Here is a 13,815-nt window from a genome sequence, read left to right on the forward strand (position 1 = left end):
ATGAGCAACTGCAACAACACTTTGGTGACAGAGTTCATTCTTCTGGGTTTCCCAGAGCTGTGCCACCTACGAGGGCTGCTCTTTGGGTTATTTCTAATCATCTACGTGGTGACTGTCCTAGAGAACTTGGTCATTGTGGGCACCATCAGTGCTAGCCGGCAGCTACACTTACCCATGTACTTCTTCCTGGCCAATCTGTCCGTGCTGGAAACCCTCTACACTACAGTCACGGTGCCCAAGCTGCTTGCTGGCCTCCTGGCAAGGGCAAAAACCATCTCCTTCTCAGGGTGCCTCACCCAGCTGTTCCTCTTTCTTTCACTTGGCTCCTCTGAATGTTTCTTACTAGCTACTATGGCCTGTGACCGGTACCTGGCCATCTGCCGCCCACTGCACTACCCAGCCATTATGGATTCAAGGCTGTGCCTACATCTGGCTCTCAGTGCCTGGCTTGGGGGCTTCTTGGCCTCCTTTGTATCCATAGCTCTCATCTCCCGCCTCAGGTTCTGTGGCCCCAATGCCCTCAACCACTTCTTCTGTGATGTCTCACCCCTGCTGCAACTCTCCTGCTCAGACACCACTGCCATTGAAATGCTGGACTTTGTGGCAGCTCTGGCAGTGCTTGCGACCTCTCTGATAGTGACCTCAGTCTCCTATGCCCGCATCCTTGCCACTGTCCTGAGGATTCCAGGGGGAGCCGGCCGCAGGAAGGCTTTCTCCACATGTGCCTCCCACTTGGTGGTGGTCTTAATCTTCTACACCACCACCACCTTCATGTATGCCCGGCCTCATGCCATAAGTTCCTTCGACCTCAACAAGCTGGTATCTGTGATCTACTCAGTAGTGACTCCCCTCCTGAACCCTATAATCTACTGCCTGAGGAACCGTGACATCAGGGAGGCACTTACCAAGCTCCTCCAGAACCCTTGGTTCTCCTGAATGCCAGTTTCTGGGTCCACTGGAGCGGTGGATCCCTCTGCTCTGCTCTGACATACCCACCAGCCACTCAGGGCTGTACTCTACCTTGTCGATGGGGATAGGTCCATCCTTTCCCCACAGTTCAGAGTATCCAAGGGCACAATGTGGCTATTAGCCAGCAACAAACAACAAGAAGAGGTGACCGAGACCTAGAGACTCTGGACTCTTCTAGGAAACTCAGCCCTGACCCATGGACAGCTGCTCTTGTTAGCAGCCCTGGCAAGTCCTTTGTTCTGAAAAACCTCAGTTCAGAGTCCAAAGGAAGTTCCCTGTCTACTGTCAGGATCTGGGCTTTATGTCCTTTCCCTGACCAGCCCCGAATGCCCTCCTTCTAAGACCCTGGCCTTCTTCGAATAAGATCCCAGCTCCTGGCCAGGTGGAAGGGTTCCAGCCAGGGCAGGCCACGTTACTGAAGATGCAGAAGCTCCTTTGCCTCAGAAACAAGGATGTCTTATTACATCTTCTTGCACAAAGCTTGGTAGACATGACGTAAATGGCACACACGCACCTGCCCTCTCTTACTTTTGTGGGGCACGAGGACAGTAATCCGAGCTTTCCCCTTCCCGGTGGTTGTCATTGTTAGCCAGGCCAAGTTCTTTCTTGGTGGTGGTGTTATCCTTTTCCTTCATGAAAGCCACCTAGAATTGAGCCTCATGTGTGTTTTTGGAAGAATTTAAGAGATACTGCAAGTCTGTGTAAATGTTTTGTGTTGTGTTTATAGCCTGTGTCTTAATGCTTTACTTTGTACTTCTGAAGTTGCAGCAAGGTGCATCCATATTTGGGATTGTTTTGTCACCTTCATGGATGTAACCCTTCATCACGAGGAAGCAGCCCTCTGTCTCTGGCATGTTTGTCTGCCTTGGCACTAATGCTTGAATTCTGCTTTGATTTAATACAACCTCATCGTCTTCCTTTCAGTAACTGTGTGCCGCATACTTCCGATGCTGGTTTTATCTACTGTCTCTCTATTCTGACCGACCTTCTGTAGCTGGCTCTGTGATCCAGGCAGGGATTGCACAGACCACGCTTCTGCCACACCAACTGCTCTCTGCTGAGAACTCCACTGACAATCATTTTTACAGTTTGTAGATAACTTGTTCTATAATCTTTGAGCTTTTCTTGTTTGGTTTACAACTGTCTTGAGTGTGTGTTTGCTGACTTTGGTGTTTGTAAATCTTCCAGAATTCATGGCTTGCATTGCCATCACTTTTTGAAGCATATCCTGCATAACTTTCTTTTCAGTTTTTTTTTTCTGAGGCAGGCTTTCTCTGTGTAGCTTTGGAGCCTATCCTGGCACTCGCTCTGGAGACCAGGCTGGCCTCGAACTCACAGAGATCTGCCTGCCTCTGCCTCCCGAGCGCTGGGATTAAAGGCGTGCGCCACCTACGCCCAGTGTGCATAACTTTCTTAAATACTGCATCTGCATTATTCTCCTCTTTGTTTGCTCCAAAACGTCATGTGTGTCAGATCTTCTTACCATAGCCCTCTGTCTCTTTTATATAATTTATTTTCTGTATATGTGTGCATTTGTATTTTGTCTGCATATATATCTGTGTGAGGGTGTTGGAGTCTAGAATTATAGATAATTGTGAGCTGCCATGTGGGTATTGGGAATTTAACCTGGGTCCTCTGGAAGAGCAGTCAGTGCTTTTAACCTCTGAGCCGTCTCTCCAGCACCCCTCTGTATCTTCACATTCAAAGCTATATATTCCCTTTTCTGGACATTTTCTTCCAGTCTTCCAGGTTCTCAAGTCTCTCTCCAACTATATCTAATATTCTGGGCATTTGGTTTTATTTTGTTCATTGTAGAATTTTCATTTTGTTCTTTTTCTAGGTGGAAAAAAAAACCTCATTTTTTCACAATCATCACTCAGTCATCACAGAAGACACTTGGGACCAGATGTGTAGGGCAGTTTCCCCATTTACCAGTCAAACAATTCTGCAGCTAATACAAGACAGGGTCTTCTAATTTAGTTCAATTCTGACACTGACTACTTGGAGGTAGCTCAATTCCCACAGATCTTAGCTGAATGCCCAGACAACCCTGCCCAATTCAGAAGCCAGCTTCAAGCCCAAGGAGTTTACCTGTCTTTCTCATAAAACAGCTGTAAATGGGGCTTTGCATAGTCCCTTACTGGGGAATCTTCTCATTTGCTAGAGCTATTTAAACTCTGGGGAATATTTGCTTACATGTGCCATCTTATTAAAAGAACCACAAAGGACTGATGAGGCTGCTCAGTGAGGAGCTTGCCTTGCAAAGAGATGCATAAATCCCCAAAACCCACATTCAAAAGAAAAAACCAGGCATGGTAGGCACCACATGCTTGTAATCTTAGTGCCGGGAGAGTCAAGACAGGCACGTGCTTGGGCCTCCCTGGTCAGCCAGCCCAGCCTACTTATTAAGCTCCAGGACAGTGAGAGACGCTGTCTCAAAAACACAGAATGATTACTCCTGAAGAACAACACCTGAGGTTTTTGTCTGGTCTCCACATGCACCCACACACGCATGCACACTTCACATGCATGTGTGCCTGCACACTAATGAAGATACACACAGACAGCATAGAAGAATAATCGCAAGGGATACAGACACAGTGAGCAAGGAGCCCATGAGTAGTGTCCTGGGTCTTCTGAACCAATCTGTCCCTTACCCAGGCTGGACTGTGTTCTTTCTACCACCATATGCAGATCCCTAATGTCTTTAAGATCTATTTACTTTTATTTTATGTGGGTGAGTGTTTTGCCTGCATGTATGTAAATGCACCATGTGAGTGCCTGGTGCCCATAGAGACCAGAAGAGGGCAGTAGATCCTCTGGAACCAGAGTTATATAGATGGCTGTGAGCTGCCACGTGGATGCTGGTAACCGAAGCAAGATCCTCTGCTAGAGCAGCAAATGCTCCTAACTGCTGAGCCATCTCTCCAGCCCAAGCTTTAGTATCGTAAATGAGACCCTCTGCCTTGATCTTCTAGAAGTTATCTTGGGTGTTCCAGGCCATTCATTTTCATCTTTAGAATCTCCAGGATTCTTTATTAGCTTGTTAGTACAATTTTAAAATGCCATAAACAAGGTGGTTTAAACAACAGAATTAATTTTTATTTTACCTTAGCAACTGGGGTCTTCTGAGGCCCCTTTTCTTGCCTTAAGAATGCCATATCCCCAATGCCCTTACATGGCCCCTTTGTCTCTGTACAATCTGTGACCTAATATCCTTGGATTGTGAACCTGTTACTTCCATAAAGATCCTATTATGGAATACAGCCACATTCTGAGATGCTTGGGATTAAGATTCAACATACAAATGGGGCAACTCAGCTTCTAACAAGTGCCTCTAAAAGACATCCTGGAAAGGGTTGGCAAGTGCTGACCATTGGGCAGCATTAAAATTCACAGACCAAATCGGACACGGTGGTATACCTTTAAGCCCAGAAGTTGGGAGGCAGAAGCAAGCAGATCTCTCTGAATTTGAGGTTAGTCTGGTCTAAATAGTGAGTCCCAGGAAAGAAATGGAATCTTCCAGAAAAATGATACAAAAAAAAAAGAATGCCATTCTTAGCAGTGTGCAGAGAAGCCAGACCAGCAGCACTCCTGTAACTGGCACGTCTAGGAATAGGACAGGACAGCTGAAAAACAAGTCACCCTTGGTAGAGGTTAGCAGGCAGGCATGGGAGTTTCAGTACAGAGTTGTCTAAGAATAATAATGTAGGCACCAAAGCATGGAGAAAGAGCATCTCCACACTGGGAATACTCCCAGAAGCAGAAGTAGGGGAGGGGTGGAGAAATAAAATTCAAAACCATTAACACTGTCACTGTTAAGCAGAACTGCAGTCTAACTCAGATCAGGGCCTGTAGACTCTAAATAGCATATGCAACATGACACAGTGTAAGAAGCCATCCTGGGTCGGGCTGAGTCTGCCACTTTAGGAGTCAAAGGTTCTTGGCGTTATCCCATCTCCAAGTAACTCCAAGAAAGGTTGCCCTGGGCCATGGAATGCCAACCTGGAGAGCTTGTCTAGCTACAGAGAAAAAGGCTGAATTACAAACACCGTAGGGAGTTGCTTTAAATTAGAGGGAGAAATGGCAGCTACTTATGGGTTGAAACCTTCAATCAAGGAAGCTACTACAAGAGCTCCTAGAGGAGGTAGGAGCACTTTCATGTCCATATAGGGAGCTGAGTTGTGCGAAATGGTAGGACTTGGAAGCTGGGACCTGTCCAAAAGGCCTCCATCCACATAGGGCTTCCCCACCCCACAAGCAGGCATTTGAAGATGCAGAAAACTAGGAGCATCTGGCAGAAAGGCTAGAGTCTGGCCTAGCTTGGGACTCAGGGCAGCTAAGAGAAGCTCTAGTTACTGAGCAAACACCACCAAGACATAAATAAAATGAATAAACAAAATGAAGACATACAGGACACAGCCTCCATTCCCACCAGGTGATATGAGCCCAAATGGCCACAGAAGAGCAGGACAGCATAGGTCAGCATCTTCACTGCTCTCTATATATGGCTGGCCCCTGAAAGAACTAGAATCCTGTCCTCTCTTTTAAAATCAGTACATTTCCCCACTTTCCTTTTGATGATTTATTTGTGGTGTGTGTGTATGTCTGTCAGTGTGCATGCATGTATGTGTGTGCACATGTGCACATATGTGTACAAAAGCCCATGGAGACCAGCGGAAGGTATCTATTGGATCTCTAGGAACTGAAGTTACAGGATATTGTGAGCTGTCTGATGTGGGTGGTGGGGTCTAAACTCTGGTCCTCATGGTTCAATAGCAAATGTGCCTAACCACTGAGCAATCTCTCCAGTTCCTATAGTGTATTTTTTTAAGATTTAAGATTTCTTTTTACGTCTGTATGCCTGTGTAAGTTTATGTGCACCTGTCACCCTGGAAGTATATCTACAGGTAGGAGCTAGAAACCCATCTGGTTGTCCTCGACAGTAGTAAAACATTTTTAACCACTGATGTATTGTTTGTTTAACTTTTCTATAATTTTTCATCAGCACAACCAGTTTAGGGCTAGGGATGCTGCTCTGTCTGTAAAGTGCTTGCTTCATGTGCACAAAGCTCTGGATTCTATCCCCAGTGCCACATAACCAAACATGGTGGTTCATGACTGAAGGCTCTATAGGATGAATATTTGCTTCAGGGTTTAGGACAGCCTTCCTCGAGTAAATAATTCACTTCCAAGACTAGTTTTCTTGGCTCTTCCACATCCATAGAGGGGTGTTGACTGAAATTAAATACTTTGTCTTCTTCTTCTGAAACAATTAAGGCCATTTTTCTTCCTCGGTCCACAAGCAGGAGCACATGTTGGCAGATTTTTACTCTGTGATAACTCTTTCTAGTGCCCAGTAGGATTTTTTTGCTAACATTTTAAGAGCTTCCATGCCTATTCAAATATCAAGTCCTAAGTGCTATTCTTGCCTCCATGCACATCTTGCAACCTAGTCCAGTGAGGAGCCACCCCTCCTCTGTGTTTCCTACTGTGTCTCTGATCCTCTTTCTTCTCCACTCTCATCCTTGGAACAACCCTCAAGTGTCAGAACCCAAAGCTGGCCCCCTGGGTTGGTGACCTTTCCTCTCACAGTCTTCATCTTTCAAAGGATATGGCCTTAGCTTTGTAAACTCAACCCCTCTCTTCTTTAGGGGGGAACAAAATGTTCTGATCTGAAAAATCCTTTCTTGTTATTTTTATTCCTGTTTTACAGCATCCTCTTCCTAGTTATCAACATCATGTCTGCTCAGGTCATTATGAGCTAATGTGGTGTGTGAGAGAGTGTGTGAGACAGTGTATGTGTGAGTGAGAATGTATGTGTATGAGAGAAAGTATGTGTATGTGAGAGAGTACGTGTGTGAGTGTGTGTGAAAGTGTGTGTGAGTATGAGAGAGAGTGTGTGTGTGTGTGTGTGTGTGTGTGTGTGTGTGTGTGTGTGTGCTTTAAGTTTTTCTCTGGGTCCTCAAATCTCTTGTGTTCTATTTTTATACCTTGGCCTTGGCCTTGTGTGTTGCAGTAGGCCTTGACCATCTAACAAATTGTGTTTGTCGTTCACATTTTAACATGGAGTATGGATGGGGAAAAGCACCTGGGAGCTCTCCCTGCCTGAACTAAAAGGAGGCATTGGCCAGTCTTTGAGCTACAGCCTTTCAACTGCACATGAAAGAAAGCTCAAAACCACACTAGCTTCAATGAGAGGAGCTCCATACACTAACCAGGGATTGCTGAGCCCAAATTGACAGGACCACCTCCCTTCCTCCCCAGATCCTGCTCCTAACCACTGGATCCACCTCAGATTCCCATAATACTCAGCCAGGACAGGGCTGCCCTGGCAGCTCAGATTGTAATCGTGGGTCTCGGAAAGCAAGTCATGTGCAGATGAAAACCCTCATGTGTGTCTGGAACTGAGATTGCACTTATCTTACAAAGGCAGGAAGGGCTCAGCATCCTCAGTGGTTCCCTGGGATACAGACGTCTACTGCACATAGAGGACAGAGAGGTGAGTGACCAGCTTCCTATCTGGACCACACAACTTCTAGGCCATCAGTCCCATGGCAAAACCCCAGGACCTTCCCCCACCCATCTCAGTCACACAAACAGGTCAGCAGGAAAGACTCCTCCAGGCAGGCTACACCAACAACCCCCCACAGGACCCTGTAATCTACAAGGCCCACTCCACCCCAAAGCCACCCATCCTCCACAACCTCAGCAGCCCACTTGGACACAGACATCCACTGTGCAGAGAGGACTGAGAGAGGCTCCCTGGAACACAGACATCTATCTACTTCACAGAGAGAACTGAGAGTCTGTCCCCAAACCCACCCATCCATTGAGACCTCAGCAGCTCCCTGGGACAAAGATATCTACTGCACAGGAGGGCTGAGAGAGAGAGAGAGAGAGAGAGAGAGAGAGAGAGAGAGAGAGAGAGAGAGAAAGAGAGAGAGAGAGAGAACTGAGAAGATTGGATCAAGAGTCAAAGACATTGCCTGCACCAACAGGAAGAAGAGATGGGTAGACACCAATACAAGAATACATTCAACAACCAGAAGAGCACTATGGCAATAGTGGTACTACACCAGGAAGACCCAAACATCCTGACAAAGAAGAAGCAGAAGAAAACAACCTTAAAAAACTTCACCTGGAATGTAAAAAATAAATTAATAAAAAAAAGAAAAGAAGCCGGGCGTTGGTGGCTCACGTCTTTAATCCCAGCCCTCGGGAGGCAGAGGCAGGCAGATCTCTGTGAGTTCAAGGCCAGCCTGGTCTCCAGAGCAAGTGCCAGGATAGGCTCCAAAGCTACTGTCTCAAAAAAAAAAAACTTGGTCAAGATGATGGAGGCCCTTAAAGAAGAAATAAGGAATTCCCTTAAAGAAATGGAGGAAAAGACAAACAAAAAATTGAAAGAAATCAATAAATCCCTTAAAGAAAGCCAAGAAAACCAAGTAAAAAAAAACAATCAATTGAAAATTGAAATGGAAGCAATAAAGAAAACACAAACGGAAGGAATTCTGGAAAAGGAAAATCTGGGTAAATGAACAGGAACTACAGATGCAAGCATAACCAACCAACAGAATGTAAGAGGTGAGAGAGAATCCCAGGCGTTGAACATACGATAGAGGAAATAAATTCATCAGTCAAAGAAAGCATTAAAGCCAACAAAGTCAGAACACAAAATGTCCAGGAAATCTGGGATACCATGAAAAGACCAAACCTAAGAATAACAAGGATAGAAGGAGAAGAATATAAGCTCATAGGCACAGAAAGTATATTCAACAAAATCATAGAAAAACATTCCCAACCTAAAGAAAGAAAGCCCTATGAAGATACAAGAAGCTTACAGAACACCAAATAGACTGAACAACAAAAAAAAGTTCTCTCATCTCATAATAATCAGAACACAAAATATACTAAATATTGAAAGAATATTAAGAGCTGAAAAGGAAAAACATCAAGTAGCCTATAAAGACAGACCCATCAGAATAACACCCAATTTCTCAATGGAGAGTCTCAAAGCCAGAAGGTCCTGGACAGACATTATGCAGACTTTAAGAGATAGTGGATGCCAACCCAGACTACTATACCCAGCAAAACTTTCAACACCATAGATGGAGAAAACAAGATATTCCATGACAAAACAAGATTTAAACAATACCTATCCACAAATCCAGCCCTACAGAAAGCACTACAAAGAAAACGCCAACCCGAGGAGGTTAGAGGTACCCAGAAAAGCACAGGCAACAGATAACCCCACACAAGCAAATCCTACAAAAAGGAAACACACACACACCCCACCACCACCACCACCACCACCATCAACACCAAAAAATAACAGGAATCAACAATCACTGGTCATTGATATCCCTTATATCCCATTGATAGCAATAGACTCGACTCACCTTAAAAAGATACGGGGTGACAGAATGGCTACAAAAACAGGATCCATCCTTCTGCTGCATACAAGACACCCACCTCAACTTCAAAGACAGACATTTCCTCAGAGTAAAGGGTTGGGAAAAGGTTTTCCAAGCAAATGGGCCTAAGAAGCAAACTGGTGTAGCTATCCTAATATCTAACAAAAGAGACTTCAAACTAAAGGTAATCAAAAGAGATGATAAAGGACATTTCATATTCATTATAGGAAAAATCCACCAAGAAGAAGTCTCAATCCTGAACATCTATGCCCCAAATGCAGGGGCACCCACATTTATAAAAGAAACATTACTGAAGCTTAAGTCCTCACATCAAACCCCTCACACTAACTTCAACACCCCACTCTCACCAGTAGACAGGTCTTCCAGACAGAAAATCAACAGAGAAAGAAATGAGGGATCTAACAGATGTCATGACTCAAATGGGCTTAACAGACATGTATAGATCATTGTACCCAAACACAAAAGAATATACCTTCTTCTCAGCACCCCATGGGACCCTCTCTAAAACTGACCACATAACTGGTTACAAAGCAAATCTCCACAGATACAAAAAATATTGGAATAACCTCCTGTATCTTATCTGATCACCATGACTTAAAGTTTGAATTCAACAACACCACAAATTCTAGAAAGCCTACAAACTCATGGAAACTGAATAATGCCCAACTGGGTCAAGAAAGAAATTTAAAATTTTCTAGAATTCAATGAAAATGAATGTACAACATGCCCAAACTTATAGGACACTATGAAAGCAGTGCTTAAAGGAAAATTCATAGCACTGAACACCTACATAAAGAAGTTAGAGAAATCCCACACTATCGAATTAACAAAACATCTGAAAGCCCTGGAACAAAAAGAAACAAACTCACCCAGGAGGAGTAGACGACAGAAAATAATCAAATTGAGGGCTGAAATCAATAAAAATACAAGCAAAGAGAACAATAGGAAGAATCAATAAAACAAAGAATTGGTTCTTTGAGAAAATCAACAAGATAGACAAACTCTTACCCAAACTAACCAAAAGGCAAAGAGAAAATATACAAATTAACAATATCAGAAATAAAAAAGGGGGACATAACAACAGACACTGAGGAAATCCATAGAATCATCAGATCATACTTCAAAAACCTATACTCCATAAAAGAAATGGGCAGTTTTCTGGATAGGTTCCACACACCAAAATTAAATCAAGACCAGATAAACAATTTAAATAGACCTATAACCTACCCACCTAAGGAACTAGAAGCAATCACTAAAAGTTTTCCAACTAAAAAAACTAAAAGTTTTCCAACCAAAAAAAAAAAAAAAAAAAAAAAAAAAAAAAAAAAAAAAAGCCCAGGTAGGAAATGCTGGACTGTCAGGGACAAGAACGCACTGGATGTCCTGGGTGGTGGGGCTAGTGGACATGGGAAAATGAGAGACTGGGCAGTGTTGGGTGGCGGGGGAAGATGGGGTGGGAAGAAGCAATTTGCAGAGCGGCTAGGATGGGGGCCGGGCAACAGAAGGGCTGGAGCTGTGCCTTTCTGAGCTTGCAGTACCTCCTCCCTTCGCGTCTCCCAGGGCTGAGCCTCCGCGGCAGCCCGCCCCTAATCTTCAGGCGGAGGCTTCTGCAAAATCCAGTCGTGATCTCTGCCTCAGGAAGAGGGTCCTCGCCTCTGCACCTTTCCGCTTGGCGGCCTGCGGTCCCTATGCGCTGTTCCGACCTAGACCCGTGACCAGTAAGTCGGGGAGGTGGATGAACCCGGTGAGGCTGGGAGGGAGGAAAGGATGGAGGGGGGGCGGGGAGAGAGGATCTGAGGAGGATGGAACCGCAACCAAGACTGCTTGCTGGTCCACAACCAGTCCGAACCCATCCTGATCCGTGACCTCCCCGGACTGCTGGCCTGGCAATCCCGGGAAGGGTGGAGCTGGGGCGAGGAAAAGAAAGACCTACCTAGGGTCCGGGCCTGCCCGGCGTTTCACCCAGCACTGGTTGTTTGCGCTGCAAGGAATCGCGGATCTGGATTCTGCTCCGCACTACCACCACCACCAGTGCGTGCAGCCGCAGCCCCTGGCTGAAAGGCTCAAGCGAGGCATCAGGAGATCTAAGATGCCAGAGCAAGTCACAAGGCCGTCCATTCTAACACTAATCTGGGTGTATTGACGGCTCTCGATTCCAAACTAGCATCCTCCATATAGTAATCCATCCCCAATCCTTCCAGAGACCCGTGTGCAGAGCAAGGGATTTGTACCCCCTCCCCCAAAGCCTGAACCCCACCGAGGGAGCTCAGCAGACCCCATCTCCGCCCTGTGGTTTGAAAACCCCACCCCATCTCCACCCGGTTACATAGCAGGAACCCCAAACCAAAGTCCTAGTGCAGGAGTTTAAGAGCCCCTTGCCCATCCCTGAGCCCACTGTCCTCCAAAACGCTGGGTGTCCTCTGTCATACCACCACAAATCAGAGGCTCCTTCTGCCTTCAGACTGAGGAGCCTGTTCCCAGGCCCTGACATCCCCTTGCCCAGGCCCTGACCAAGCTCCACCCTTCACAGAAGCTGAAGCCCCTTCCACCCTCTTCTCACAGATTCTACCCAGTAGGATGAACTGGACTGCTGCCACGTGCTGGGCTCTGCTGCTGGCCGCCGCCTTCCTCTGTGACAGCTGTTCGGCCAAGGGTGGCCGCGGAGGCGCTCGAGGCAGCGCCCGCGGGGTACGCGGAGGCGCGCGCGGGGCATCAAGAGTGCGCGTGCGGCCAGCACCCCGCTACGGCTCCTCTCTGCGTGTGGCGGCTGCAGGGGCAGCCGCAGGGGCTGCGGCGGGTGTGGCTGCGGGCCTTGCCACCGGCCCTGGCTGGAGAAGAACCTCGGGGCCTGGAGAGCTAGGCCTGGAGGACGATGAGAACAGGGCAACTGAAGGCAACGGAACTGACAGAGGAGTCTACAGCTACTGGGCTTGGACTTCGGGCTCTGGGTCCACGCCCAGCCCACGTATCTGCCTACTTCTGGGCGGCACCCTTGGTGCCTTAGAACTACTTTGGCCCTAGATCAGGCTGAACTCCGTCCCATATCTGGCTCCTAGCCCACATCTTTGGGGCCCTAGGACCCACCCCAGTGGTCTCCAGCTTAGACGGTCACTTCCTTTTGCTGACTATGGTTCCCCAGCCCAGATGACAGTCTGGGCATTCTGAACTCACAAGCTCTCTTGCAATTTGTGGACGTTGTCTACTCTCTTGCCCATCCCAGTCTCCCAATCTTCCACCCTGGCAGGAACAGCTCCACTGCCAGGAAGGCAGGCTGCTTTCCACTCTCCAGAGATGCCCAAGAGGAAGTACCTGGCCATGCCTATCTGCTTGGCCTGCACACAAAAACATGAATAAACACCAAGAAGAGGCCATCCTCAGGTGGGCCTGTCTGATTCTGCCACTAAAGCCCCAAAGCTCTTGGGCCTCCCATGAAAGCAGAAGGAATGGGCAACTTCCCTCTGGACTTCACAATTTTGCTGAAGAGAACATTCACTTGGACTGCAGTGTGAGAAATGTCAGGTGCTAACCACCTGCCCAGGGCAGGTCCTAATGATGTCACAGCTCAGGAACATCCAGAGCAGAAAATATCCATCCCAGGACACCCACTGTGGTCCTAGAACATGATAACAAGGCCACCGTAGTGTTTCTTCATTGAAGACTGCCTAAGGGACCTTCTGTCAGAAGGGTTCCCCTCTTGGAGCCACTTGGTCATAGGACCACTTAACTGTTCCTAAGATCCACTGAGAGTAGGGGTTCCACATTCAGAAACATTCCATTTCCTTCGAACTTTAGGTTCACAAGTGAGGGTCACTTGGATATACAATACCAATCCTGCTGCAGCCTTCTTTGTACATGATCCAAACTGCAACATTCCCACAATGCCAGTGGATAGCAGCATCTTGGGTTGGGAGACCCCCTCCCTTTGAAACAGATGAACCAGGAAGGTAAGAGGGTACAGCATAATTGGCAACTGGATGCCTGCATACTGGAGAAGGCAACATTTCTTCAGGCCCACTGCTGCCTGAGGAAAGCAAACAGACACAGCAAAGCCAGCCTCAGCAGGCTGTGAGTGTGGGCTAACACAACTAGATGTTTTCTGACCATCTATATCCATCCTGAGAACAGAGCTGATGGCCAGGATGGCCCTAAAAAGATGTACTACAGTCCTCATGTGGATCTACCTTTGGGCAGACTGGCTCCTTGCTACCCCAGGGTCCACCAGCACATCCTTGCCCCATGGAGTGATGGGTCTCTGGGCCCAGTCAATATACACAATGCTAGCCTGGCAAACCTCTTGTTAGTGTACAGGTTTCAAGGCTATTGGCAGAATGCTAACCAAACATTTTCTTGACCAACAAGTCACAGGATGCAGCTCCCTGCACCCTCTATCCACACTGCCGGTGCTCTTAGG

At 46.8% G+C, this 13,815-nt stretch overlaps 2 protein-coding genes across 2 annotated transcripts; both read left to right on the forward strand.

Annotated features, from left to right (window-relative positions):
- On the forward strand, positions 1-936 carry LOC100753481 (olfactory receptor 226). The gene has a single exon (XM_027409179.2). The coding sequence runs from the start codon at positions 1-3 to the stop codon at positions 934-936; it is 936 nt and encodes a 311-aa protein (XP_027264980.1).
- Positions 937-11,981: 11,045 nt separating this feature from the next.
- On the forward strand, positions 11,982-12,425 carry Sprn (shadow of prion protein). Its single transcript, XM_035442764.1, has one exon. It carries the CDS (start codon positions 11,982-11,984, stop codon positions 12,423-12,425), a length of 444 nt encoding a protein of 147 aa, XP_035298655.1.
- The last annotated feature ends 1,390 nt before the right edge of the window (positions 12,426-13,815 follow it).

Source organism: Cricetulus griseus, chromosome 3 (assembly GCF_003668045.3).
Source record: "Cricetulus griseus strain 17A/GY chromosome 3, alternate assembly CriGri-PICRH-1.0, whole genome shotgun sequence".
Taxonomy (NCBI): domain Eukaryota; kingdom Metazoa; phylum Chordata; class Mammalia; order Rodentia; family Cricetidae; genus Cricetulus; species Cricetulus griseus.

What these genes read in the sequence shown, in the direction of transcription:
- Sprn (XM_035442764.1), top strand. Translation starts at nt 11,982, where the DNA reads ATGAACTGGACTGCTGCCACGTGCTGGGCTCTGCTGCTGGCCGCCGCC.
- LOC100753481 (XM_027409179.2), top strand. Translation starts at nt 1, where the DNA reads ATGAGCAACTGCAACAACACTTTGGTGACAGAGTTCATTCTTCTGGGT.